Source organism: Ciconia boyciana, chromosome 6 (genome assembly GCF_034638445.1).
Source record: "Ciconia boyciana chromosome 6, ASM3463844v1, whole genome shotgun sequence".
Lineage (NCBI taxonomy): Eukaryota > Metazoa > Chordata > Aves > Ciconiiformes > Ciconiidae > Ciconia > Ciconia boyciana.
The window spans coordinates 46,390,488-46,417,362 of record NC_132939.1 but is presented as its reverse complement, the minus strand read 5'-3'; the positions used below and the strand labels follow the sequence as shown (position 1 = coordinate 46,417,362).

The following is a 26,875-nucleotide window of genomic DNA, read 5'->3' as shown; positions in this document are numbered from 1 at the left end:
TGAAACATAGGAAAACGACTTGAGGGTCACAGGTCAGCATGGCCAGAAAAACCCAGTGACTAGCATGGTGCAGGTCAGCAAGGCTGGAAGTGACACCTGCAATGGGAGGGTGGGGAACTAGCTGGGGGAGGGGGGCAGTGGAGTTGAAAAATCCACCTCCTGTGTTACAAGGGCCTTCAGAGAGATTAGATCAGTTCAAGCAGGATGTTGCAGCCTGCTCCACCTTTGATGTTTTCAGGGATATGTTAGTTGGGTAGGAAAGCTCCTTTGCTGTCTGTCTGGCTAAAGAGTTCCTGGACTCAGAGGGACAGGTTAGCCCTGTGATGCCTGATGATACCTGGTACCAGAGGCTGTCACATGCCTTGGAGCAGTGACACAAGGCGTCCTTGCTCCTCACACACAGAAACACAAGCAGCATGTCCCAGGTGGTTGGTCCAAAGCATACAGGATCTGGCATAACCCACACAGCCTGCAAACCAACCCTTCTCCTCTGCCAATGCCAGCTGCATGGCTGCCAACTCTGCAGAGGTGTCTCTGCAGCATTAGCCATTGTTGTCTCTCAAATGTACAACTTCCTTCCCATGCTGAGCCCCTCTCATCTCACCCTCCAATCACCCTGGAAAGTCAGGAATTAACAAGGGCTTCAAGGGCAGATGGGAATAAAGAATACCTCAATACTTCAGCTCTCTGTAATAACCCCCACACCCACCCTGTGTTCATGGTCCATGCAAATGTTCTCCTTTGATTGTCCTTCCCGAAGCAGGACAGGAGGTCTATTGGCTATGTCACCCATGGCAGCAGTGCCTGCACAGCAGCAGGCTGAGGGGCACTGTGTGAAAGGAACAGATGGAGGCACGTGCCTACCTTTCACAAGAGAACCTAAAAGATGACAAAGCCCCAGCCCCACTGACTTTCCAAGAGGTAAGGATCAGAGCTAAATCCTCAACGGGGTGTTTTCTGCCTAGAGGAACCTGCAGCCCTGGGTGTGGTTTAACTCACCTTACTTTAGACTTTGATAGCTCCCTTCTGCACATCTGGGCTCCCTTGACAGGCAACAGAGAGAAGCAGGCACCTCCACATTCACCATCTCACTCCTCCTGAGGAGGAGTGATGACAGATACTTCTATCCACTGACTACCAAGGGAACTCCTGCAGGGTCAAACCAATGCTTTCTCTAGCCCAGTTTTCTGTCTCAGTCTGCTTAGGTAGAGCGCATAAGCCTTTTGGAACAGGTAGAGGAGCATAAGCATGAACCAAGAACCAAAGTTTTAGATATGTGACACAATGGAGAGGCCCTCACCACTGCAGGGAGAGAGGCCTGCTTGTGATGGAGATTTAGTGAGTTAGACCCACCAATACAGCTTGCTGATGCTTTGACCAGCCTCTTAGAGCAACTCTGCTTGGGCCTTGCAGCCTTGAAGTCTCTCCTGAAGTCCTCACCTCAGCAGTGGCTTTTCCAACACTAAGAACTAGTGTACACTTATTATTTAATTCTTAAATTAGAACAGCTATGCCAGGCAATTCTGAGTAAAGACCCTCTCAGGATACCCTGCAACCCAAGGGCTGGCACAGTCTTTGAAGATGAGTCAGAGGAAGGAATTGAGAATCTCAGCAGAGCTGAGTCACTGGTGAATGCAGGTCACCAGAGGCTGTGAAAATGTTGATGCACATGCCTTAAATTACTGTAGAGCAGTGGGACATACATTCAGTCCCACCCCACTCTTGCTCACCTCAGAGGATCTTACCTACTGTGCTGTCAGAACTGCCTAAAAGCTTGTAGCACACTGGTTGGGGTCTAAACATCCCTGGATGGTTGCAGCTTTTATCAGGTTCCTCTTTTCTGTACATGTTATAAGAACACTATTCTGGTGACAGAATGCACAAAGTGTTTATCATAAACCTGTGTAGAGGTGATGCCTCTCTGAATCCATACAGACATACATCAATGGAGCCTAGACTTCACGCTTGATAGAATGGAGACTTAGTTAGGTATGGCAAGAACCTAGGCAGATTAATAATTCAAAATGAATGGGAGGAACCAAACTAAACAGATTCATAATCCATTGGATATAGCAGAAGGGGTGGGGAGGGTCCTGGATGCACCAGTCTTACGGCCAGAAAACAGATACCAAGTGCCATCAGCCCAATGAGCAATTTGTGGACAGCCCATCCACTGGAAGCCTCCTCTTTGGAGAACTACCATCACCCTGCCAAAGGCAGCACATACTCTGTGTCACGCCATCACCCAGCCCAGCTCCAGCCGCATCCCAAATGCTCAATTCATGCCTCGGAAAATAGTTGGATGTGAATGATATAGACATCAAGATGCCACTCACTGCACCTGGAGATCCTGTTTCAAAGGACAGGGGGTTGCCTGTCTGCTTTTAAATACAGGGGTATTTTAGAGAAAGAAAAATAATTTTTCATTCTCTTTTTTCATTTGGATGCCTCCAATAGTGATATTTCTGGCACCGGCTAGAGGCAGAATACTCTATAAATACAAAGCCATTAAATCGTATGCAGCAGCAACCTGATCGGGGCTGCCTTTTAATTTCCTGACATGAGCTGGCCACTAACCCAATTACCCAGAATCCCTGGAGGAGCCCTCATCCTTCCCAGGAAGCACAAAGCAAGAACCTGAGCATATTGCAGGGATGTCAGCTGAGCTTTCACTGAAATCAAATATCTTTTTGAGAACACATGGTCTGGAAGCAGAGATGGGGGCAGGAGGGAGAGGGGAGAGGCTGCTGGAAACACTGCTCCATTGAGAGATTCTTCACTTGAAAACAGAAATGAAACACCCTCCATTTGGTTATGTTGCTGAAAAGGAGCTCTGCTGTTGATTCAGTTATCTGGATTTTAGTGAAGGATGAAGGCAAAGTTACTAAGTAGAAGTAGTTGAGATAGCCAGTGCTTGGAATCCCTTGTTTAGATACTAGATGACTGCACCCAATTTACAACATCACAGAGCCAGGCCTGCCCAGGGTGACAGATTTGTTTCCTTGGGAAACATTTACGACATCAGCCACTGGCTGCAGCTGGTAAGGGAAAGAGTAGAGTTAGAAGTAAACACTAGGAAAGTTCCACTGGCTACAGGGTTTCCTAATCAGCCAGAGTCTTGAACAGGAGGAGCATGGATTTGAGAGACAGCCACTTCTGAAATCGAGATTACAGGCTCACCATCTCTGAAGTGGGGACCACCTCCAACATTCACAGAGATGCAGGCACTTAGGCAACACAATGGTTATCAGGTTGTTGCAAGTTCCCCAAAGACACTGGGGACAGAAGGGAAAGGGGAACAATTAAGAGGAAGATGAGCTGAATGAACTTTGTGGCTCTCCTCTGTTCACTTCTCATTCATATTTCACTACCTGGCCCTGTGGTGTGAGTATCCACACATTCCAGCAATTACTACATCAGAAATTAGATTAGACAGATAGGAGTCCAAGAGCTTGGGGAATTTGTAACAAAGAATTTGGGTGCCCTGTTGAATTTTAACACATTCTCTAGCATTTCTTATGGAAATGCATTAAGAGCAAAGGAACAAAGCCTGGGAAAGGAATGGTTGTACCTGGGCTTACCACACCACAGCAGATACACTTCTGGGAAGAAACAGAGTCATGTAGATAAAATAAATCATATGCCTTTCCTGGATAATTGCTTAACCTCTCTCTTGCTGTTAAAGAGCCTCCCTTTTCTGCATCCAGATCAAGACTATCTTCCTCTACCTTCCTTCCTTGCATTTGCAGACTTCACCCACACCACACAAGAAATAGCTGCTGGGTGACTCCTCAGAGCCAGGAGGCTAGGCCAGAGGACAACTTGCCTTCAAAGACATTCAGAGTGGGGCAACGCACCTTGTATAGGGCAGGTTTCCTATCCTGGGAATTCCCACTCCTGCTTTTATCACAAGAAATGCATGTAGATCTGGGGGACTCCAGAAATATCTTCTACTTTCTGAAATAAGGTATTCCTGGTCCACCACAGGACACATCCCCAGGCCCCTTTCAGTCTTTGCCCTCCTTCTTAGAAGCCAACCAGTGATGTCTGCAAGAAACTGGACAGAAGCCACTCACACATCTCAGAAAGTTACTCTTAGGCCTCGGTCATGAGCAGGACTCCAAGGAGACAAGTCTCAGCACTGGCAGGGAGCAGAAGACAACAGATCTTCAGCAACATAATACACATTATTCCTATTAAGAAGGAAAACAAGACTCAATGGCTGGTGGAATAATGGATGACATCTCAATGCCTGCATGAGTTCTTTTAGGCAGTTCTTTTCTTTGCTGTTTGGTGTGTCACTGTCTGATATAACACATAATTGCACACACATGCACTTCATGAAAGCGTTAATGACCCAGCTTTGCTTCCTTTTCAGAACTGTTTATGCTCCATCTGGGTCTCTGCAGATGTGCCAGACCAGAACAGGGAACAGAACAGGGAACAACACAGCTTTAGAAACAATAAAAGTGGGAATCCATTGAAGAAAAAAATTCTGCAGGGCTTCCACAACAATAAAGGACCAAATGCCCAGACAACAGCCAGTCTGCATTGTTTGGTATGGTATGGTTTGGTATGTCCAGTATTGCCTCTCCTCCGCTTGCCTGTCTGTCATTTCCACCCAAAGATGAGTTCTCTAATGAGAGGCCTTGACATCCCATCGCACCTCACCCGTTATCCCCACCCCTCCTCCCATGATCTCAGAACATTGCCCTTTCATAAACTGACTGTACTGGGTTTATGTGGCAAGGTTTTGGTAGCGGGGAGTTGCAGGGGTGGCTTCTGTGATGACACCAGAAGCTGCCCCCATGTCAGACAGAGCCAGCTCCAGATGGCTCCAAAAGGGACCCATTGCTGGCCAAAGCTGAGCCCATCAGTGATACTGGTGGTGCCTCTGTGATAACATATTCAAGAAAAGGTAAAAAATGCTGCGCAGCAGCTGTGAGAGAGGAGTAAGAAAATGGGAGAGAAACAGCCCTGCAGATACCAAGGTCAGAGAAGAAGGATGGAGGAGGCGGTCCAGGTGCCGTAGGAGAGATTCCCCTGCAGCCGATGGAGAAGACCATGGTGAAGCAAATTGTTCCCCTGCAACCCATGGAGGACCCCAGTAGTGCAGATATCCACCCTACAGCCCATGGAGGACCCCACACTGGAGCAGGTGGACATGCTCTGAAGGAAGCTGCAGCCTGTGGAGAGACCATACCGGAGCAGGCTCCTGGTAGGAGCTATAGCCTGTGGAGAGAAGCCCATGCAGGAGCAGGTTTTCTGGCAGGAACTGTAGGCTGTGGGGGGCCCACACTGGAGCAGTTTGTTCCTGAAGGAGTGTACCCCGTGGAAAGGACTCATGCTGGAGCAGTTTTTGAAAAACTGCAGTGTATGGGAAGGACTCACGTTGGAGAAGTTCATGAAGGACTGTATCCCATGGGAAGGACCCCACACTGGAGCAGGGGAACAGCATGAGGAGGAAAGAGCAGCAGAGATGAAGTGTTATGAACTGACCACAAACCCCCAGTCCCTATCCACCTGCATTGCTCGGGGAGGGGAGGAGGTAGACGTCATGAGTGAGTTGAGCCTGGGAAGAAGTAGAAGTGGGAGCAAGGTGGTTTTAGTTTTGTTTTTATTTCTCAATATCCTACTCTCTTATTAACTGGCAATAAATTAAATTAACTTTCCCCAAGTCAAGTTTTGCCTGTGACAGTAATTGCTGAGTGATCTCCCTGTCATTATCTCAATCCATGAGCTTTTTCATCATATTTTCTCCCCCTGTCCTGCTGAAGAGAGGGAGTGAGAGCAACTTGGTGGGCACCTGGTGGCCAGCCAAGGTCAACCCACCACACTGACACACAGAGAAGGACTGACATCACTGTCCTCGTCATGGTGCCATTCTGCAAGGTGACACACAGGACTGTGACTTCAAAGAAACAGCAGAGGTGTGGAGGGCAAGGCTGTGAGGTCATGTTTAACCAGCCAATGTCCAAAATCAAACCTCTGAGCCCACTTATACAAGCCACGTGTCCTCTGAAATTACACCTACCTCTTGAAGACAAATAAATTGCTGTAGAACAGAAAGGCCATGGGTGGCTAGAGCATGAACGGCAAGGGTATATTCTCCCCAAAACCGACAAGGTATATTGACGTTTTAAAAGAGACGTGCCAAACCGCTGAAATTTCTCTATCCATCATTCTAGAGAGCCAGAGAGATCTAGATTACTTTGTAGAGTCCAGAGTTAAAGAGCTACACTTCAGTCATTGTGGGCACAAAACAGACTGTGCTGGGAGCAAAGAGAGGCAATGGGGTGGCCAAAGACAGAGATGCCCAGCTCTGAACAATGCCTCTCCTCTGCAAGTTGCAGGGCATGCTTTCCTTCACTGGCCATCCCCACTGGCCAGGCATGCATATAGATATCATCATCTCCATTTGGGGACAGCAGTATCACAAGTTGCTCACGTTTCCCTGATTTTTGCAGAGCAGGGGGGCATGCACTTCTACTGCATGAAGCTGTGAAGATGGCCCATCTCCCGCTGCCTGCAGGCTGGTGCTTCAGCAAGGCCAAGAGCAGCAGAGCGCAGGTTTTCTGGGGATGGTGCCTCTCCACAGGGGCACTGGGACTGGAGTTCGCTGGAATCCTGGACTCCAGATTCAGCAGCTTCCTATCTGAGCCTGCTAGCGAGGGGCTAATTAATGCTCTCTGGGGGTGCACTCCAGATGGAAGGGGAAAGTGAGAGACAGGCAGCCAGACAGGCCAACACTTCAGACATCTGAGCCAGTTGGGCTCCGTGGGCAGAGCTTTCCACCTGCCACTTTCCCCAGCGAGTCTCGCCTGCCCTGCAGCGTCACGCCAGGAGAACCTGAGACAGCAAAGTTCTGGTGTCCATACAGTTCCCTTGTTGCAATGCATTGATCGGAACTCTCTTAAAGAAAGTGGCCTGGATATCTGAGACACCTATTGATTGCTCCATCGGCTCTCTTCCTGCCCTGATCCTTATTCACTCAGCATTGCCTGAATAACCTGCACTTCTGTGTTAGGGGCAGTCTCCTCAGATCTTAAAGGGCTACATTCACAGTTGTTTGCCTAGCTGCAGCCCATGTAGGGAGGAGAGAAGATGCCTGGTGACCCTCACAGGCGCTCCCCAAGGGGAGGGACCAAGTGTCTCCTGCAGCATCAAGCTGAGCATTTCAAGCGTAAGGCAGAAGCTTGAAGTCATGCTTACCTGTTTTTGCCATCTTTGAATACTGGTGCCTTCTGCCTGAAGAACAGGCTTACACTACACGCCCAGCAGGCAGGAGGTGGTATGTACCTCATGTATGACAACAAGAACCAGGGAAATCTTTCCACCCTCAATGAGAAGAAATCATGAAGCCCTTAATTAAGTACTAATGGAATATCATACTCCTCTTCTTCCAAGGAAGGACAGTTTCTTTACCCAGAAATGTCCCCACTAAATTACCAGCCCAGTGCTAAGGACATGAAGGAGAAACCTGTCAAGAGAAGAACTGGTTTCTAGATCTCACCTTTAACCACAAGCCCATTTTTCCCCAAACTCCTGGTGATCAAGCAGGAGAAAGAACCTGGCTTAGCAACCTTCTGCCATGGATGAACCCAAGGAAGAAGAGAGAGGTACTCCAAGGCAAAGTAGGAACTATTGAAAGGAAAAAAATCATAGCTCAAGTATCAAGACACATCTTGTCCTAATGAGTGCTTGGAGACTGCAGAATAGGCTCTCTGGGGAAACCAAGACATCAGGGATTTTTAAAAACAGTTAAACTGCTAGAAATATACAGCTGGGAACACTCCTGCCCTGGCAGAGAAAAGGGATGGATGAGCTAATAGGATGACAGATCAGAGATGGAAAAGACCAATGAACCTTTTCTAATCCAAAATCCCTTGTCAATTCTGCATTTTTGAGCAAGTAAAACACTTATGGATTTGTTCTTTCCAGAAACTCCTGGCTCTGTGGAGACCAAAGACTGTAAAACCATTTTTCTCCCTTTTTGGATTTTGCTTTTAAAGATGTGTATTGATTGAATTCTGTATACTAATACTTTGTGCTTCCACCAGGCTTCACATAAAGTTAACTAGTTGGTCCTCACAATCCTTTTGCAAAGCAAAGCAGTATGACCTGTATTTCTCAGCTCGGGAAACTGAGCAAAAGAAAGAGAAAAAAAGATGCCTGCCCAACATCACTTGACCACTCTGTGTTAGGACACAGGAGTCCTATTTGCAGATTGCTAGGGTAGTCTCCTCTGCTCCTCTTGATATTGCCATGTGTTCTTGCATCCCATTACTATCAATAAATCTATATACTGTATATTCCACAGCTCTAAATATTATGGGCAGGATCACAGATATACTAACATCAATAGCAAACCATCCTTCCCCAGTGGCTTTAATGATACCGAATCAATCCCTATATGAATAACTAAACACACTCCAGCACAAAAGCAGCCTTAGAGTCAAATTTCAGTTTACTACCATACTACCATAAGTAGTATCCCATGGGGTTCAGGAGTTCAGGCACAGCATGGTTCAAGTGAACCTACATTGCTTTCCAGCCTAACTCTCGTCTGGAAGCAGTTAACTGTTTTCACACAACTTGGAGCCTAAGCCACAAAACCCTTCACAGGACCCTGCTCTGGACTGTGTTGAACTCCCAGAATTGGAAGCAGAGGATGCCCTGGCCACAGAGTCAGACATGCCAGCGCTGGCTCCTGTGAGTCTGCTCCCCCAGCTGCCAGCTCTGAGAGGCTCAACTGCTCGGATGCAGGGCAGCACAGACACAGGCAGTCAGCGAGCCTGGACCCATGCTGCTGCTCTGCAGTGACTGGAGCCACATCAGGCTTTTAAGGTTGTTTTATGGGATTCATATGAGCAGGCTAGAGCACATTACCAACCTGTGCTCCCACTAAAGCCAGTATCACTAGTGTGGATTGGCGTGTGGGTAAGGGAATATATCCCCTCCCTGAACTACCCATGCAGAGAAGCAGGTTTCCAGTGGTCCCTCTCTAACTCCAAAAGTAGGTGCCTCCCTCCCAGCAGTGGATCAAGATCCTCGAGTCTACCACCTCCACACCTAGGTCAGGGAGGGCCAGACTACACAAGTCTGCATGTCCTCCCCTTGGTAACTGGTGTGCTCTAGCAGGTAGATATTTAACCACAGAAACTACACATCCATCAAAGAACAGAACAGGGTTTAACATCTAATCTACATTCTTAACAACACTGGCTGCCATCAGCTTGCCTCTCAAGAAATGAGAGAGCCCTAGTGCAAAGCAATACACGCTCAAATGACATTGTACAATTAATCACCAATGCTGTGATGGTATGACCTGGAAGCAAGCTGCGTGCTGGCATCTTGGCTCCAAAATACGGGACTTGCACAGGCCACAGCCAGCTGCTGTCCCTTGTGGTTAAACTGAGGGGACCGTGCTCTGCCAGGTACAGCAATGCAGAGGGTTACATGCAACGCTTCTCCTTCCTTCCCCCTCCTCCCTTCACTGCCTCACAGTCAATCCATAAGAATGTGTTTAATTGCCACTGAATTCCCTGTGGTTCACCTTGAATGGACAAGGATTGGGGAGGGGGGTGGGGGGAGAAAAAGCAGCACAAGAGAGAAGCTGCACACTGCTCAGAGAGCGCTGAACAGATCAATAGGCTGAGCACAACGCAGGTTGAGCATGCAGGGTAGGGGACCCACAGCTCCCAGGCAAACCTGTGCCATCTTCAGAAATTCTCCTGAGTGGGAATATGGGCAGACCTTCGTTTCACACTGTGCCATAGCTCTGCATTAACTCCATCCTTCCCTTACAAAGCCCAGCCAACCCAGTCATGATCATGCAAGAGCCTCTCTCCCCAACACTGCAAAATGACCTGGGGGGCAAGAAGAGCAACACTCTCCAGCCTGGGTTCCTTTGGGAAAGGAAATGGTCTGGCACAGCCAGTCTTCAGTTATTTGTCAAATTTGCAAATGCTAGAAGTAATATCCTAACATGAGGGTGCTGACTAGAACCACTCTCCTCTCTGGACTGCCCTCTTGGTCATTGGCCATCCTGAGTCTTACAAAGCCTGTAAAAAGATACCTTTGGAAAGCCAGAGAGGGCAAGTGTGTAGTTAGCCTAGGACATCCTGCAAGGCCTGGAGTCCCAGGTGCTGTTGGGACAGAGAACAATTCTCAATCTGACTCTGTCTTACCTTCTTTTAGCATCCCCACTTTGAGGCATTTCATGAAGCGACAGGCCTGACAGGACTTGCGCCTCCGTTTCGTGATCTCACATTCATTGGTGGCCGGGCAGCTGTATTCAATATTCCCTGCAATCAAACACAGAGATGGTCACCCAGGAACCACATTATCCCCATTGATCCAGGGACAGGCTGTAGTGCCCAGATATTCCCACCACCATCAGTCTGTATATGCTGTATGTTTGCTCACTCATTTGCACACACACATACTCTGAGACCACAGCCGGCTGATCATGGCTCTTAGAGGGCCCAGCACTACTTATCAGAACACATTTCAGAAAAAAGCAATACTGCTATAAGTATTGGGAGAAACCTGTCCGTCCAAGGGGCTGACTGCAATGCTGGGCTTTCCGGCACAATGTGTCCTCCAGGCACATCATCATCCCTTGCGCTGCATCCCTTATAACCTGGCCTGTTCCCTGAAGTTCGGGGCTGAGAGTGGGAGCAGTTTAGACATTAGCAACATTCCCCTTGCTGCCAGTCTTGCGCCATGTCTGTGGGATGGATGTCACCTGTCCTTTCTTGCCTTGCTTGGGGGACCAGGGAGCTCAGAGACGGCATTTCCTCCTTTGCTTCCTCCTGCCAGCTGGCATACTACAGGTAGCAGGGATGCAGTAGGTCTGGATTGACAAAGATGGGCAAGATGTCCTGTAAAATGAACACAGGCTCTCTATGCAAATCTTTGCAGTTTTACTTTATTAGTCCTCGTGCACCTGCCTCTCATCCCTCTGCACAGAGCATCAGTATTTCTTTCCTTATGCCCTTTCATTTATGATCACCTTGCAACACCGCCTCAGAGACAAAACAGGGAAAGAAGCATCCCAAATTTGTTTCTGGTCACATCGTATTTTACCATAAGCCAAGAATGTAACTGAAACACGGATGCGAGGGTCTGATATGAGGATGTAAGTGGAATTATGCCGGATCACAGTGTACTGCAACAATTATTTAGTCCTAGAAGACAACAAACAGAAACGGCTGTCTCCATCCTGCCATTCACTTTGAAGGTGATGTTTCTGAAGAGGGCTATTCAATGTTTACTGTGGAGCAGGACTGGAAATCTAAGCTTGACAGTGATGCATTGACAATGACAATACATTTCAGGCAGTCTAGCTACTAGGTAAATCAGGCAGCTCCGAAAAGGATTTCTAAGCTCTACAGTCAGTTCAGAAGAATGGAAAAGTTGGTTTGGTGGTTTAGAGCAGGAAATTGAGATTCAGGAGTTCAGTCAGAGTTGTAGGGAGGAGTGTAGGTAAGAGCTGAGAGAACACACAGTATGGACTTCATATACCATCAGATTAGAAGTAGAGCTTACAATTTAGTAGCACTGGGACAGCACTTGATTTTTGTTCCTACTTCTGCAATGGATTTCTATGTTCTTGTGTAAGACCCTTCCTTCTTCTAAATGAAGACCAACAATCTGATACATACCAATCTCTGGGGGTGGTGATTAGACCTTGGGGCTAACTAAGCAGTTGGAAAGCCCATTGGTAATCTGAGTGGAAATACAGAGCACAGATTCAAAAGGAAGAAAGCACCATTCGATTTATCTCACTATGCTTGGTCCGTGCTGGGTGAAACCCAAGGAGCACACAACCTCCAAAGCCTAAAGGTGATCTGCCTGCTAGTTATAAACCTTCTACCTCTTGCCTTTTGTTTTGTCACAAGACTTGCAACTTGCCCCTAAGCTCCAGCCCACCCACCCCATTCTTCACCATTGCTCATCTGCTCCCAAAATGCAGTTTGTCTGCAGGAGGAGAGTGTGCTGCACAAGCTGCTTCCATTTAGACTGTATTTCGTCATTGTGCAGCACCTGAATTTCAATAGCCAGCAATGTATCAAGGTTCTCAGAGAGCTGGAAATTGAGATTCAGGCTTGATCTCAAGTTAATAACCAAACTCCTGCTCTAGAAACAGAGCTCCAGCACATTACAGACCCATGAGTATGGAGGCCCTGACCTCATGATCAGATACTTGCTATGCCCCACACAGGAAGGAACAGAGCAGGAACAAATCTGGGATAAAACTCAAACACAGTCTCACTTTGGAAGGTTTTGACTTAGTTTCAATACCCACCTTTCTCACCAAAGCCAGGACCAGAGTTCTGGAGAGATGTAAGATTTCATGTTTTGTGGTCCCAAGGCCAAAAATTTGCTCCCTAACGCAGATACACTACACCAAGGGCACTGAGCCCTTATAGCAGCAGGAGGCAGTGACAGCCCTCATCTGGCAGCTCAAGGTCCCTCTACACTGTGTCAAGCAGATCCCCCAGCTTCCCCATGCCTCCAGCCCATAGACCCCTTGACAAGCAAAGTACTGGAAATGGTCTACAAAACCTACATCACAACTAGATGTGATAGTGTCAGAGTAGGTACTGGTTACCATATACACACTGTATGTACAGCTTGAATAAGCAGTTCTCAAAGGCACTTCTGTACGGGGATCATGACTGTTAAAGGAGCAGAGCCAGAGGAAGGTGGGCACTGGGCAAGCTCCCCTTCATGGACAGCAAAGCAGTGGCCACCATGTAGTGCAGCAGCATGTGGTTTGCTGGTAAGCACAGGTGAAAAAATACACCCAGCACTGGTAGGACATCCCATTCAGCATGCCTTATTGCCCTCAAATTGAACACAGGCTCGTGTGCCCCTTCCAGATGCTGTACCCAGTCTAAAGGAAGAAAGCACCAGCAGCTGTATCTTACAGCCCTCCCAACGCTAGAGGTGAGGCCCACTGTACCACCTTCACACAAGACAATGCTGCCAAAGTAAATGGAGTTTTATATCAGGCCCCAAAACATGCTCTGCGCTGCACGGATTGAGAGCTACAGCTGGGGGCAATACCTGCCATTATTGAAGGAAACAGGGACATCACCAGGGAAGGCACAATCAGCATTACCCAAGCAGAACTCGTCCAAGAAAAACTATTGTCTCCAAAACTTTAACAAAGTTCTCTGACTTTTTTTTTTTTTGTGTCTCAATTTCTTTTATGGGTCCTGAGGCTGGCTGCCAGCACAGTGAGCTGCTCACAGCTCCCTGTAATTTCTGTAAGTGCCCTGTGATAAAGTGATGAGATTAACTCATCGAAATTCCAGCAGCCTCCCAGCTGCTGGCGGTCACACCACCAGCCCGGCTGCCGGCACAGGGGGCTCGGAGGGAGTTTCCCCTTCACTGCAGCAGCTGGGGGTGCCACAAGGCCCTGCAGAAGAGCATCACCCCACAAGGGTGCACAGGGACAAGTCTGTATGTAAGTATAAAATTTGAGTCAAGACTCTGTGTGTCATGAACTGTAGATTATGTGACCCAGAAGGAGAGGGCAGAAAATGGGATAATCTAATAGACAAGGCCTTGCTTTGAACAGTTGCTTATTAGAAGAGATTTCCTTGACTTAGACAATATTTACATTTGATCTGAAAATACTGCTAGGACCTCACCGATGCCATGGCACAAGATTTACCTAAAAAATTGCTTCAAAAAATCAAGTGGTGGGTGGCCAGATCAGAGTTTGGATTTGTTCTAAGCCTTCATACGTGGCCTTGGAGGGCAAATCACTTCCTCTCTGTGTCCTAGTTTGCTCATCTGCAAAATGAAACAAGCACCAAACCTACCTTCTGAGGAGATCATGAGTCTTGATTCATTAAGGTCTAACTGCACTTTAAAGCCTTCAGATGAGAGATGCTAAGAAACAGCCAAGGACTATTAAAGTGATAGATCATGGTTTTTATGCTGGAGAACTGCAAAATTACCCTATTTTCTGCAAAATTAGACCTTCGACTGTTAAACAGTTTGGAACATAATTTCCAGTGCACACATAATAGGAGCACCTGAAAATTGCACACCAGAGCTTGGTCATTCAAGAGACCCCATAGTCACCATACCTGTCTGGAAGGGGAGGGACTGGAAAGAGGAGAATGCCTCCCTGAGCTTGGGGAGCGCAGTAAATTCCCACCCAGCTCTTGCTTAAGTTATGGACAGGGCTCCTCAGGGGAGTTGAACTCAGAATTAGTACAGCACTGAGAGCACAAGATGCTCCCTGCTTACTGATCCTGCCTTTCTATAAAGCTTTTCTACAAGGAAACTTAGGAGACATTAGACAGAAGTAGCCAAGGAAGTCTTTAAAGCTTTTCATTTTCAGCTTCTGTTTTCTGAAGAAAACCCCCCATCTCTCCTCTTTTTCTGGTTTCTTCTTCATTGCTTTTCACCATTCTTTCCCTCTCCTCTCCCTTCCTTGCATACTCTGTCCTGTTCTGCACTGCTGCACACAGACCTCTCATCTCTTTCTTTGGGTGACTCAGAGGACCAGATGACTGCAGCTCTTCCTGAATTTCAGGTAAAAACCCAGATTCAGACCTATCTGCTATTAAGTTCCAAATTCCATTCATTCAAGTCATGTCTTTCACCCTAGTGATTTGACACAGCATGCTGCAGTTGTGACCAATGGTGTGGTGCCACTCTCTGTCGGTCCCCTGGGGCCAGAGGGCTGAGAGCAGGAATTCCCAGGGAAATCCATCTCATAGGTGCCTCAGCTCATGCATTTGTTTCCTTTTATCCCAATTTTTGTAACAATTATTACACTGACCCCACGGGGGTTTTTTGGTTGTTTGGTTGGGGGTTTTTGTTTTGGTTTTTGTTTGTTTGTTTGTTTTACAAGAACTGCTTGCAAAATACCATAGCCTTAGGAAGGTCCCATCAGGCAGTCAGTATAATGCCTCCATGGTACAGCTATTCTGCGTGACTGGGACAGTCTGCAGGAGAAAGCAACCTGACTTTTCAATAAGCCACTAGCTCTGATGACACTTTCATTTCAGTACCCACAAGCTTTTGTCCTGAATCCTTTTTATCGCTGATTCTGAAGGTAAACAGATCATTTGGGTGTCTCAGTGAAAAGGGACCTGAAAACTGTAAAAAGGCCTTTGGTGAGTGCAGTGGCCCTTGGAACCAGCAGTTCCTCTGCCCTCAGCAGGCACCAGTCTGACCTCCTGCACCAGGATGGGGAACACCAATAATATGCATGGAGTGGATTCTCTATTACCTTCCGCTTAAATTAGCCCTTCTAACTGAGGCATCATAGCCTGAGTCCTGGTGTGAGGAGAGGTACTTTGTGAAAATCAGAAGAAAATCTCTGCAATGATCTACATGAGGTAAGAGGGGTGATTTTCCACCGTCCACTCCACATGAGAAGCAGCAGGCACGTTTCTGAGAAGGACAGAAGGATAGGACAGTGCCTGGCTGCCATGGCTGCTACTGTAGGGACACAAAACCTCCTTTCTGCATCTCACAGGCCCTTTGCTGATCCTGTGGATTGTAATGCTCTTCTGCTCAGGAAAATGAGCAAACTCTCTCAACTGCCCCTCCCTTCCCAGGAGCCACTCTAACCACTGTAATGACAACCAGGAAGCCCTAGAATACTACGGATTTTGTTACAAGCCTGTTATAAGTCCTTACAAGTCTTCTGAGCTGCATTATCCACATTTTAAGCCCCTTATTAGTGTAAGGGCATCCCAGCACAGCAGTTGTATTGCTACACTCACTGAGTTTGAAGCTTACAAGACTCAAGCAGGGAATCCACAGATGCAGGCACTTTGCCCGATACATAACCTGCCTATTCAGAAGATGATGGTAGATGTGTCTCTTCTCTCTGACTCTCCAGTAACCAGTTCTCCCCAATATCACTCCTTGCAAGTCCTGTTGTATCACCTTATTGGTATGAGTTCCAAACACACAATGAGATGATTCATGAAGATCAGAGAGGGAAATCTTAATTCAGATTTATTTTGGTGAGGTTTAAGCTTTTATTTTCTATGAATGGGTCATTTTAGAAATAGCCTGAATTTTCACTATTTGAAGATGAAAAATAGATGAAGCGTAGTCATAGTCATGAATATGTTGAATAATAAAGGGCTCATATGGTTACACAGCACTGTTATTAGTTAATATTCAGAATAGGCAAAACTACCTACCAGTTGTAAGGACTGATGAACAAAAGATAATGACAATATATTTGATTGATATATAATGCTCTATCTACTAAGCAAACTATTAAAAGAAGGAATAGAGTAGAGTTAGATTAAGAATTTGTATCCCATAAGAAATCCAGCATTTGCCTTTGTCCTAAATTTGGATGAAAGGATTAGTTAGGATTTCCATGGAATAGAAATTCAAAAAGTTTTAATTCAGAAACATCCAAAACACATTATCTTTCATGTAACAGGCCTGTTCCATTACATTCAACTAATATGAAATTCTTGGTTTCAAATCAGATCTCTCTTAAGCATCAGTAGCAGCACACTTCCACATGCCCGAAACTCAGATTCTCTCCTATCTTCACTAGATTGCACCTTCCACCTTTTCACAAAGTCAGGTGATGCCTATGGCACATGTTTTTATGGAGGCCACTTGCATCATGGAGGTAAATGCAGACTGCCACTAGAATATAATGGAGACCCAAAGCACAGTTCCCACAAAGCAATACAATAATAGAGAAATAGCATTAAAATTTTGTCAGACAGCCTAGCTGACTGAAAATACTTCAAGTCAGTTCAGAATTTCTGGCTCTGCCTCAAAGTGTGGGAGTCCAGCCCTGGGGTTCAAAATAACATGTTCAGAGAGAAAGGCCTGTAGCCCAGTGGCATGTGCTGTCATCTTGTCTCAGGTTTTTGCCTTTCCATCTCAAACATTGCCAGTGCTGCAAAGTGGAAATAACACACAGGTTTCCAGGCCTTGATCCTTCCCTTGGGCCATGTAACACAACATGAGAGAGGTCACAGGTGTGACTCCCCCATAACCTGTGGGACAGGTTAGGATGTGTTGTGTGATCCTGGCTTAGTTCAGCAAAACCAACTGCTCCAATTCAGCTTGAAGTGAATCAATGGTTTGGATTTTCCTGACTTCTTTTTTTCTTCTACCATCAAAATTTTCCTTGGGGAAATCTCACTTGGTAAAAATTCTGCTTTTCTTTGGAAAAATCCTACTGATGGAAACTCCCACATAGCTATAGCAGTGACCTCAGAGATAATCAGCCATGTCCATGCTGGCTTTCAGCCTATCTTCTCCCCATCACTTGAAAAACAACAGCCCTCATGCTGTCCAGGACAGCCTGGCCTCACCTGGCTAAGGAGGAAAGTGAGCTGCAGACCTGTCAGGCTCAAAGAAGCTCTGCAGCTTGGATGTCCGTTCTTCCCACTACTGTGGCAGCAGCAGGGGGAGTGGAGAGGCTATTGCAAGATCCTCCTGCCTCAAGATATGCAGGTTTTACATGAGTTAATGTAGCTAAAAAAAACAACAGGCAGACTGGGTCATTTGTAGCAGAGGAGTGGGGTAGTTGGAGGGGGGACTTAGTGTGAAGCTCTGCTTCATGATCAGGGGTATCTAGATAAGGCTGCAGGAGTCTAATCATCCGGGACAGATTTAGAGCCATTTTATAGCAGCATGCACACCTATTACTTAATAAAGTTACCAAACATAGGGCCACCAGATTAAGTAGTCTCATAATAGCCATTAGTTTTTCATCTTTCAGTACTCAAGCAGAGAGAAATGAAGTGGCTGGTCCAAGACCACAAAAGCCTGATGATGAATTTACCTACTGCATCTCCTGAGAACCTGGGAAATCCTGGGGTCGTAGCTCCATCTCTGTGATCAAACCATTTAGTCAATGCCATTCCCAGATACCAGAATCATGGCAAGTCTTTTGATACTAGCAGGGAGTGTAATTGTATAACATACACATCTGCATGCTTTCTGCACACCCTATATTGATGTTAGGCAGCCTGGATGGATATTTTCCCACTTCTTCAGTTAGATGCTTAATACATCTACTGAACGTAATAGAGTTGCAGGATGAACACCTTTTGGAAATGCTTTTGGGACTCGCCATCTCTTTTACATGATCCTTAAACCCTTTTCCCCTGCATACCCAGGACTGTGCTTGGACATCACATGCACTGCAGCAGAGCCCTGGGAATGATGCATTTCCTTGACTCAACCAAACTCTGCAGCCTTGTTTGCTGCCCACTCCCCTGGGCTCAGCCTTTAGCTCCATAGCTGAAATTGCTCACCCTCGGGCACAGCGCACTCGACTCTCCCACTCTTGGGAATAAAAGCATTTTGGTACCTTAGTCGCCAGCCCAAGCTGATGACAGGGTGAGAGAAATCTCCGCTTATTCCTTTCCCCCATCTGTTACACGTTAACAGGCAATCAGTTAGGGAACCACAGGGAGAATATGGCTGTGCTAGGGAGAGGAGGTTGGAAGGAAGTGCTCTCCCTTCTTGGGGTTAAGTCAGCTGACATATCACCCAGGCTGATACAGGCTCTAGTTACTGCCACCCTGCATAATTTTCTTTTGATTTTCTCTGAAAACATTTCAAAAGTTCCTAGGTCTTTTTCTCTCTCTCCAGGTTAGGCCTCTCTTCTGCTCTGCCACAGACATGCTCCAGTATCGCTCCCATGAGGGGTTAGTTTTTCAGTCTCTTCCTATATAAGGAGCCCCTAGGGCTTTGCTTTGGAGTACCACCCTGTCTGTCCTTTAGCACCTGAATGTGCCAAAAAGAAACCCTGGGAATGGGTCCAAGTGCTGGAGGAGGGACAGAGTCAGTGCCGACAGTCAGAAGTCCAAGTAAAAGTTCACATTCGGTCACAGGAGATTCAGCAATGACAAATCACAGAAACCCTGCCAGGGAACAGACCAATGCCCTAGAGATGACCATGTTTTCCACACAGCATAATAAAAGAGACAGTGGGGTAATACTGTGGAAATTATTATTTCCACACCTGGATAATAGTAAGGAGAGACATCTAGAATCTAAGAAATGAAGCTAGAAATAGTGAATTCTGCAGAGACCTGGGCTGAGCTGCACCCTGTACTGCTCTGTCCACTCCAGAATTGAACATCCCCAGTGACAGAGTGTAATCGGGCCCATTCAATGAACAAAAATAAAATGAGTGCTCTCCCCACATGTGCATTTCTCTCATTTCACAGGAGACAAGGAAGCCTTGGTGTGGTGGATTGACCCCAGCCAACAGCCAAGTACACACACAGCTGCTTGCTCACTGGACATCTGTCCCCACCATGGTTGGGTAAACTCAATACACTTTCCACTGGAAGGTGAATGATCCTGTCCTTTTTCCAGTTAGACAGTGTAGGAAATAAAGGGAGTATCTGTACGTCCAGGCATGTTTGCTCACACAGGTTCTGCTTATGTAAGCACACCCAAGCATCCATGGATATTGGAGCGTGCCTGGATGCACTCCCGCTTTTGGCTATACTGTTGTTCCTGCGTGTGTGCACATCTGCAGCACACCTTTGGCAGTCAGGACACAGCCATACACCTCATATGTGAATTGTGCATGCAGGAGCAATGTGCTGCAATTCATCTACGCATACATGCACTGAGGTTTGCAAAATCACCTGAGGAATCATCCTTAGTGAGACTGACAAAAACTGGGTATCGCTATCTGCTTCAGTGCCTAAATTTTTTATCTTCAAAGAAGCTGCATCTTAATGAACAGGGTTGGTGGAGCTGGACAAGGAGGGACACAGGACTGACTCTCATCCAAGTGCCCTGTCCAGCCTTGTGGTGAGGTCTGTTATGGAGTCCATGGCCACAAATTAAGACTGGCAGGACAGAGTAAGAACCTCTCTACTCCTGTAATGCGGGAGCTTTCACCTCAAGGTGCAGACATCTCTAAGGAGATGCCATCTCTAGGCAGGGCATCCACTCTTCAAATGGGCCTTAAAACCACCTTTAGAGTGCAAAGCATTTCCTTTCCAGGCCTCACTCCACTAGCAGCCACGTTATCAGGGTATCAGTGCCACTAGCAGAGGCAGGAAGATCCACTAGGCCAGATACCCAGACCTGGTAGCCAGCCAAGCTAGGAACTTGGGAAAGGTTCCTACCACCACAAAGCCTAACTTCATGTCCAGGTTGATTTGGAAGGACCAGAGCTGGGCAGCAGGAGAAAGGAGGCACACAAAAGGATGGAGGATTAGGTGCATCACATTCACCCTTCCTTGCCCCCTTTTTTATGACATGGAAACACTGCAGTCTCAGCAACGTCTGGGGCCGCCTCCGTTTTTTGCTATGGAGTGAATGTCTCAGTTTCCCTCCCTTCCCACCGTACCTTGAATAGTCCTCTTGAAGAAGGCTTTGCACGCCTCACAGGAAGCCACGCCGTAGTGGTACCCAGAAGCAATGTCCCCGCACACCAGGCACAGCCGCTTGGGGATTGCATTGAGCATGTACTCGCACTTGGTGGGCGAGTCCTCCATGATGGCACTGGCGCAGTCGTCGTAACGCTTACGGCAGGACCCACTGCCAATCCCCGTGCCATTGAACATGGGTGGCGAGTCTAGGCCATTGGGGTGGCCACTCATGGTGATGCCGTAGCCACCGCTAGCATCGGAGGAGCCGCTCGGGCTGTGGTGGCTGATGGCGTCGATGCCAGAAGATGGGCTGGAGGGCTCGGTCTTGATGAAGGACCCACAGCTGGAGGAGAGGTGCCGCTCCTCCGTGGCCATTCTGCCAAGCAGCCTGCAGGGAGAGAGCAAAGGCACTCAGCGGCCTCCTGGCCAAATCCAGCTCCAGGTTGGTCAAAAGAGAGCCCTCCTTTTCCCACCTCAGTCCAACTCCAGTTGGCTCAGGCAGTTCAGCCCCCCCGCCATGTACTACTTCTTCAGGAATATCAGTACAACTCACTAAGAACAGCGCACCTACTCCGCACAAACTCACACTAGAATAAAGTCAAGGCTATTTGTGTAGATCACAATTTCAGGCTGTTCACAGGCTGCAGTGCTGGGAAGGGGCATCAGTGCTGATGAGACACAATCTACCCAGAGCACAATCTACCCCTGGGACAGCAGAAAGAAATGAGCCTGTCTGTGGCAGGCCAGGTGAAAAAGATGTTTGGTTAGTTCAGGATGCGCTGCCCTGTCTCTAAGCAAAAAGTTCACCAGCAGACCCTGCAGGAAGGACCTGCTCAGATTGGATTTTCATTTGTAATACAGAAGTCTTTGAGTAATTTTCATGTTGGATTACTTCCCCCTCACTTCACTATCATGACTAAAAGGGGAGCTTGGAAACTGAAGGAAAATAATCTGATCAAAAGTTTCCTCCAGCTTTTTCTTAATCTTTCTTCTATTTACTAGTATAAGGCTTTTGCATGGAGAAACTTCTCTCAAATTCCCACTCCTTAGAGAGAGGGTTATGCTCTTAAGTATATGGAAAGGACTGCATCAATACCAAATTTGCAAGCTCTTCTTATTTATTGTAGTCACAGATAGTCTTACTCCTTACATAAATGTTCAGGCTTTTTTTAGAACACTGCTAACTTTTATGATATCTTACAGCAATGAGTTCCAGGGATTACTTGTGTGGTGTATGAACAAACAAAAATCCCACTTTTATTTGCCCATACTGTATTTGCAGCCTTTCAGGCTTCCTGAACATCTCCTGACTCTCCTTCTCAGGGAATGTACTTTTGCCATGTTCTCCTCATTCAGCTCTTCCTTATCTATATAATTGTTCTTCATGCAGAAGTTTTTGCAGACTTCTTATCTGCTTCATCATCCATCTCTGAACTTCCTCTAGTCTGGCTATTTCTGTTCAGTCCAGAACAGAGTTCAATGAGCCAGCTCCTCAGCAGCATGAAACTGGCACTGCTCCATCACTTCTCCAGCTGAAGGTCTGGACAGTAGTCAAGACAAAGGCACGCCATCAATTACCTACTGATGTTACCATATTTTGAATGTTATTTTCAGCCTATCTATTATATAACTGCTTACATTGTTTGCTTTTTTTCCTCTTTAAATTAAAATCTAAATTGTTACCATTTCTTCAACAGAGAATATCAGCAAGTTACTTACTGCAATCCTCAGATCTTTTCCTGAATTGCTACAGTTAATTTAGAATCCATTAAGATATATGAAAGATCAAGTTAATGCCTTCTGGTGTGCAATGTTTTGCAATAGTCAACAGTGTATTTTATCTACCACTGTGCTGTCCATGCACCCAGCTTTATTAGGATCCTCTGGAGTTCTTCAGTCTTCCTTGATAATTTGATGTCATCTGCAGTGTCTCGTTGTTCACCCACTTCCCAGATCATTAACACATGGATCAAACACTGCAACACTGATCTTTGTGGGTGATTCGTGTTAACCTTTATCATGCTGAAAATTGACTTCTCTTTCTTTTCTGGGTAGGGTGTGCCTACCCTTTCTTTTCTGTCTGAGACTTTTTAATTGATAATAGTATTAACCTGAGAGGTTAAATTTTCCCTTCAGCAAGATAATTTGTCAAAGGCTTTTAAGAAAACCTAAATACATGCATTTTCCTGATGATATGTCCAAAGAATTCTGACTGACTGGGGATGCTTGGCTTTTCTTCTTGGAAGCTCTGCTGGTTTAAAGTTACCATACCATGGTCATGTGGGTAATTTCTATTTCTATTTCAGTTTCAGCCTATTTACCTGGTATTTGTGGCAACTCCTTCTGCCAAGAGGTCAAACCCGTCAGGGGACAGGACAAAACATTCTGTGATACAGCAAGGCTGGAGTGCACACATATATATATCACATCTGCGTGTCTGTTGATATGAATGCACATGTTTGATATGCAGCAACTTCACAGTCCTGCATCCTTATGATCTCATTTGACTAAAGTATCTCCTAATTTTCCCTTCTCTGTTTCATCCTCGATGTTTGACCTCATCTCCTATCTCTGGGATCGATCAGCCAAGTTTGTTATTTGGCAAGACTGTTGACCTTGAGAGTATGGGCAGGCATCTCACGTTCCTCGGCTGCTTTGCCTGGTGTTACTTGAGAGGAATCCAGTTTGGTCCCTCTCAGAGACAGCGTGATGCGTTGATGAATGCCCATGCTTTGCCTAGAGGGTCACACTGGACTAGAGGCCATGGAGCAGTTACAGAAATAATTGCTGCAGGTGCATTCATCTTTAATCCCGCAGGGCACCTAGACAGATTGCAGATCTCTTGGTGTAATGCCAGCTGACTGTGTGGAGGAAGAAGAAGCTTTGCTAGCTGAGACCAGATCTTAGCATCTCACAGCAAAGCTAAAAGCTGCTGTGCTGGCCAGATTCTGAGAACCTGAGGTTTCTGAATTCTGGCCAGAACCTGAGAAGTGCATTTGTAGTAAAAACTTGAAGATCACTGGGCACAATAACATGAGATTAGGGTCAAAATGGAAGGCAAAACCACCATAAAACACTGTTCTGCACTGAGGAACTCCACAGTAAAAGGAGTTGGAGTTGTAATGTTAAGGGCAGACAGAGGACAACACTATGAAAAAGGCATGACAAGGAGGTGAGTTGTACTGTCAGAATCAGTCATCAGAGTTCAAATCCCAGCTTCTGTCTCTTAAAAAGCCCAAAATTCACAGAGGACCTCAAGAGGACCCATTGAGGTATTTCCCTCCACTGCAAAAAAAAAAGGAAAAAAAAAAAGAGGGGAGATCAGTCTCCTAGGACCAACTCACTTCTCAACTCACAACCTCAATTAAGCAGCCTTCCTCCCCAAGGCAGGCAAACAGTGACTGTCTGATGGCGAATCAAGGATAGCAACAAAACCCCCTACATCCTTACAGCTGAAGATGCTCCCGTTCCCTTCCAGGAGACAGTAATACATATAGAGTTCTGCTTAGATGTGAACGCATGCTTTAGAGGCAAAAGTCCTGAACACCAAGACAGATCAAAGATCTTAGCTAAGGCGACTCCAGCCATTCCAGAGCTTGTTTTCTGGCCTCTGGAACAACTTGCATAGTTAACTATTGCTGGGCAGCACACACTGAGTTAAGCCTCACCATGTCTGACTTTCTGCAAGTCTCATGGAGATCCCGTGGTGATTTTTAAACAGACTGAGAGTGTCCCCTGGCAATTAAATACAACATCTTGAACTTCACGAAGAACAGCTAAATGTTTTTGCAAAGAGTTCAAAGTGATGAACAGCCATTTTGCTCAGCTCTAGTTACCTTAATAGGAGTGTAAAAGGAGAGAGACTTGATCCAACTCTCCTCTGTGCTGGCACAGGAAACTCCGTTACTATTTCTGTGCCCATGTAACAGGCTTAGAGGTTCTAAACATTTCGTTCTTTTCACCTTTCCTCATCGTAGGTCATTCCCTCTAATCCATTTAGCATCTTTGTGGCCCTTCTCTGGATTTGTTCCAACTTGCCTGGGTCTCTCTTGCAGCAAGGTGCCCCAAATTGCACAGTGCGATGCCGCAGCACTACAGGGGAGAGTCACTCCGGAAAGCACACAGCCGGGCAGACATATGGACCAACTGAGCAGTAGCTTTGCCAGACATCAGGTTGCACATCAGCTCACTTCATTTGATAGCCACTGTCTCACTGGGACCTCTCTGAACATAAGCTGCTTTTGCCACCGTGCTCTGCACAACATGAAATTTGGAGATTCTCCTTGTTCCAAAGTAGATCCAGTATCATCTTTAAACCACACACTGCTAATTGCCACTTGTTTTACCAAAGCCTGTTAATAATGCTAATTTTTTCAGCCTAGCTCTTCTTTTTTCTACTCTGATTTTTTTCTAGTATCTTTCACAGTTGTGTCAACTGTAAATTTGAGAACTATTCCTTTTACATTTTCCTCCAGGTCACTAATGAATATTTAAAACCAAAACACTGCCCTTTTGGACACCACCTTTGCAGAAGGATACAGAATGTCTCTAACCCTTCTGTTTACACTCTGTCAGCTAATCCATGATTCATTTCACAGGATTTGTATCAAAACCAATTTGATCTAATTTCCCTAATAAGATCTTGCACAGCTTTGTGTCAAAAGCCCATGCATGGTCCAGAGACCGTCTATCCCCTGCATTCCTTTTCCCCACTAATTATCTAATTGTATCAAGAAAGGTTATTGTCTGCTGTACTCCTGTTTCATAAACCCACTGCTGTTTATCACTAACAATGTTGTTAGCCTTTACATGCCTATAACTGCCCTCAGACAAGCATGCTCCGATCTCAGTGATTCTGGATGTAAATACGCAGGTTTAGACCAAGTCGAGATTGTGCTTTAGGTTTTTATTCATTAGCGTTATCTCCCTTGGGCAGTGATGTTTGGTTAATGTTACAAGTTTCTCCAATTCTTCTCTAGCCTTTCATCTTTTGCTGTTTCTCTATAATGGCTGGACTGCTTATGAGTTCAATGCTCTCTTGAGAACAACAGCAATAATAAGAGAGGGAAAGACTGCTAGATGGACAGGACCAGAAAGGGACAAAAGATTAGTGTCATAAAATCAAGGCAGTAAATATTGCCCCCAATTTTTTTTTTTCTTCTAAACTTAAAAGGATTACAAGTTTGGGATCCATGCCGATAAGGCTATTTTATTGCACGTCCTTTGAGGTTATTTTTGCCAGAAATAGTAATTTGTAGCTATGTTCACCTCTTTACCCCACTTCTGGATATGAAAATTACTGGAATTCAGTACTCTTTATCTACAAGCCTTCACCTGACTCAAGAGAAAACACTCACACCTGCTTAGCAAGACAGCCAGAACAATATCTGGCTTTGTAACAGAAGGCAACTTTTCCCCACCAGAAGAATTCTCTATCAGCTAAAGGTATCCAGAATTCAGTAGCTTAATTCCACCTGAGCATCTAAGTGCTGAGGCAAACACAAGTATTTGATCCTGTACCTCCTCCATGCAGCACTCCCTATTCCAAACTGGATCAAGGAAAGTTCAGAGGCAACACTGCTGAGCTTCTCTAGTGGCTGATCCTCATTACATGATCTTCAATAGGAAAGGCAAGGACAGCTCAGTGCTATACTCCAGTTTCCTGGAGGAAGGTAAGGAATGGGCATCAGAAGTTCTGCCATGTAGGCCAGTCCCTTCACCAGTATTTTCTGATAAAAATCACACACTCACCAACCCAACATGTTGGAGATTTCCAACAGTAAGACTGAAATTGTCATTAAAATGAATGCTGAAACATAGCTGTAGGACTAGTATCAGCTGAGGGAAGGGGAAAGCAAGAGAACACTCAGGCCTTCCTCAGGCAAAACCTTCTCTATTCTGGGCACAAGGAGAAATGTAAAAGGTCAGAAATAGGCTTTTTTGGTTCTCACAGCTGGATGTGGATTCCAGACAGAATGACATCTTGATTTTTTAAAAGTCCTCTAAGATCTACCATAAAATTGAAAACCCCTGCAGGTGAGATGCCTATACAGCTTGTAACTTCCAGGTGCCCTATGGCTGTGGTTATGGAACTGCACTTTAGTCCTGAAGTCCATGAACAGGGAGTCCTTACAGTAGATTCAAGCTTTACGAACAAAACCTGAGAAGACTGCCATTATAAACCTGCTCACTTCAGGCCCCAGCTTGTGACAAAAGCACACTTTGGATTGCACAGACATTTTTAAACCAACCATGAAAGACTAAAGAAGCTTTAATCTGCAGAAACACCAATGATTTAAACAGAGATAAAACATCCAGCCTCTTCTTCAGTACAGGCCTATTTTTGCTATCAGTATTTGTTAGCCCAGATGGTATAAACCTGCACTGCATGTGTAAGTGAGATGTGCATATCATGCCATGATGCCATTCAGGCAGCACAGACTTTGTGTCCTTTGTGGGCCACATGAGAGAGCTTTGCAACCCACAGCTGGCTGACAAACAAT

At 46.0% G+C, this 26,875-nt stretch overlaps 1 protein-coding gene across 3 annotated transcripts in view; it reads right to left on the bottom strand.

The window, feature by feature from the left end:
- ESRRB (estrogen related receptor beta) overlaps nucleotides 1-26,875 on the bottom strand; it is an 88,377-nt gene that overhangs the window by 23,298 nt on the left and 38,204 nt on the right. For all 3 annotated transcript variants that reach the window (XR_012043154.1, XM_072865759.1, XM_072865760.1), the window contains exons 2-3: nucleotides 20,351-20,760; nucleotides 10,191-10,307 (exon numbers count right to left, since the gene is read on the bottom strand). Coding sequence is in view for 2 of the 3 variants with exons in the window: in XM_072865759.1 (XP_072721860.1) it covers nucleotides 10,191-10,307; nucleotides 20,351-20,760 (527 nt within the window). In the remaining variant the exon portion in view is untranslated. The remainder of the gene's footprint in view (nucleotides 1-10,190; nucleotides 10,308-20,350; nucleotides 20,761-26,875) is intronic.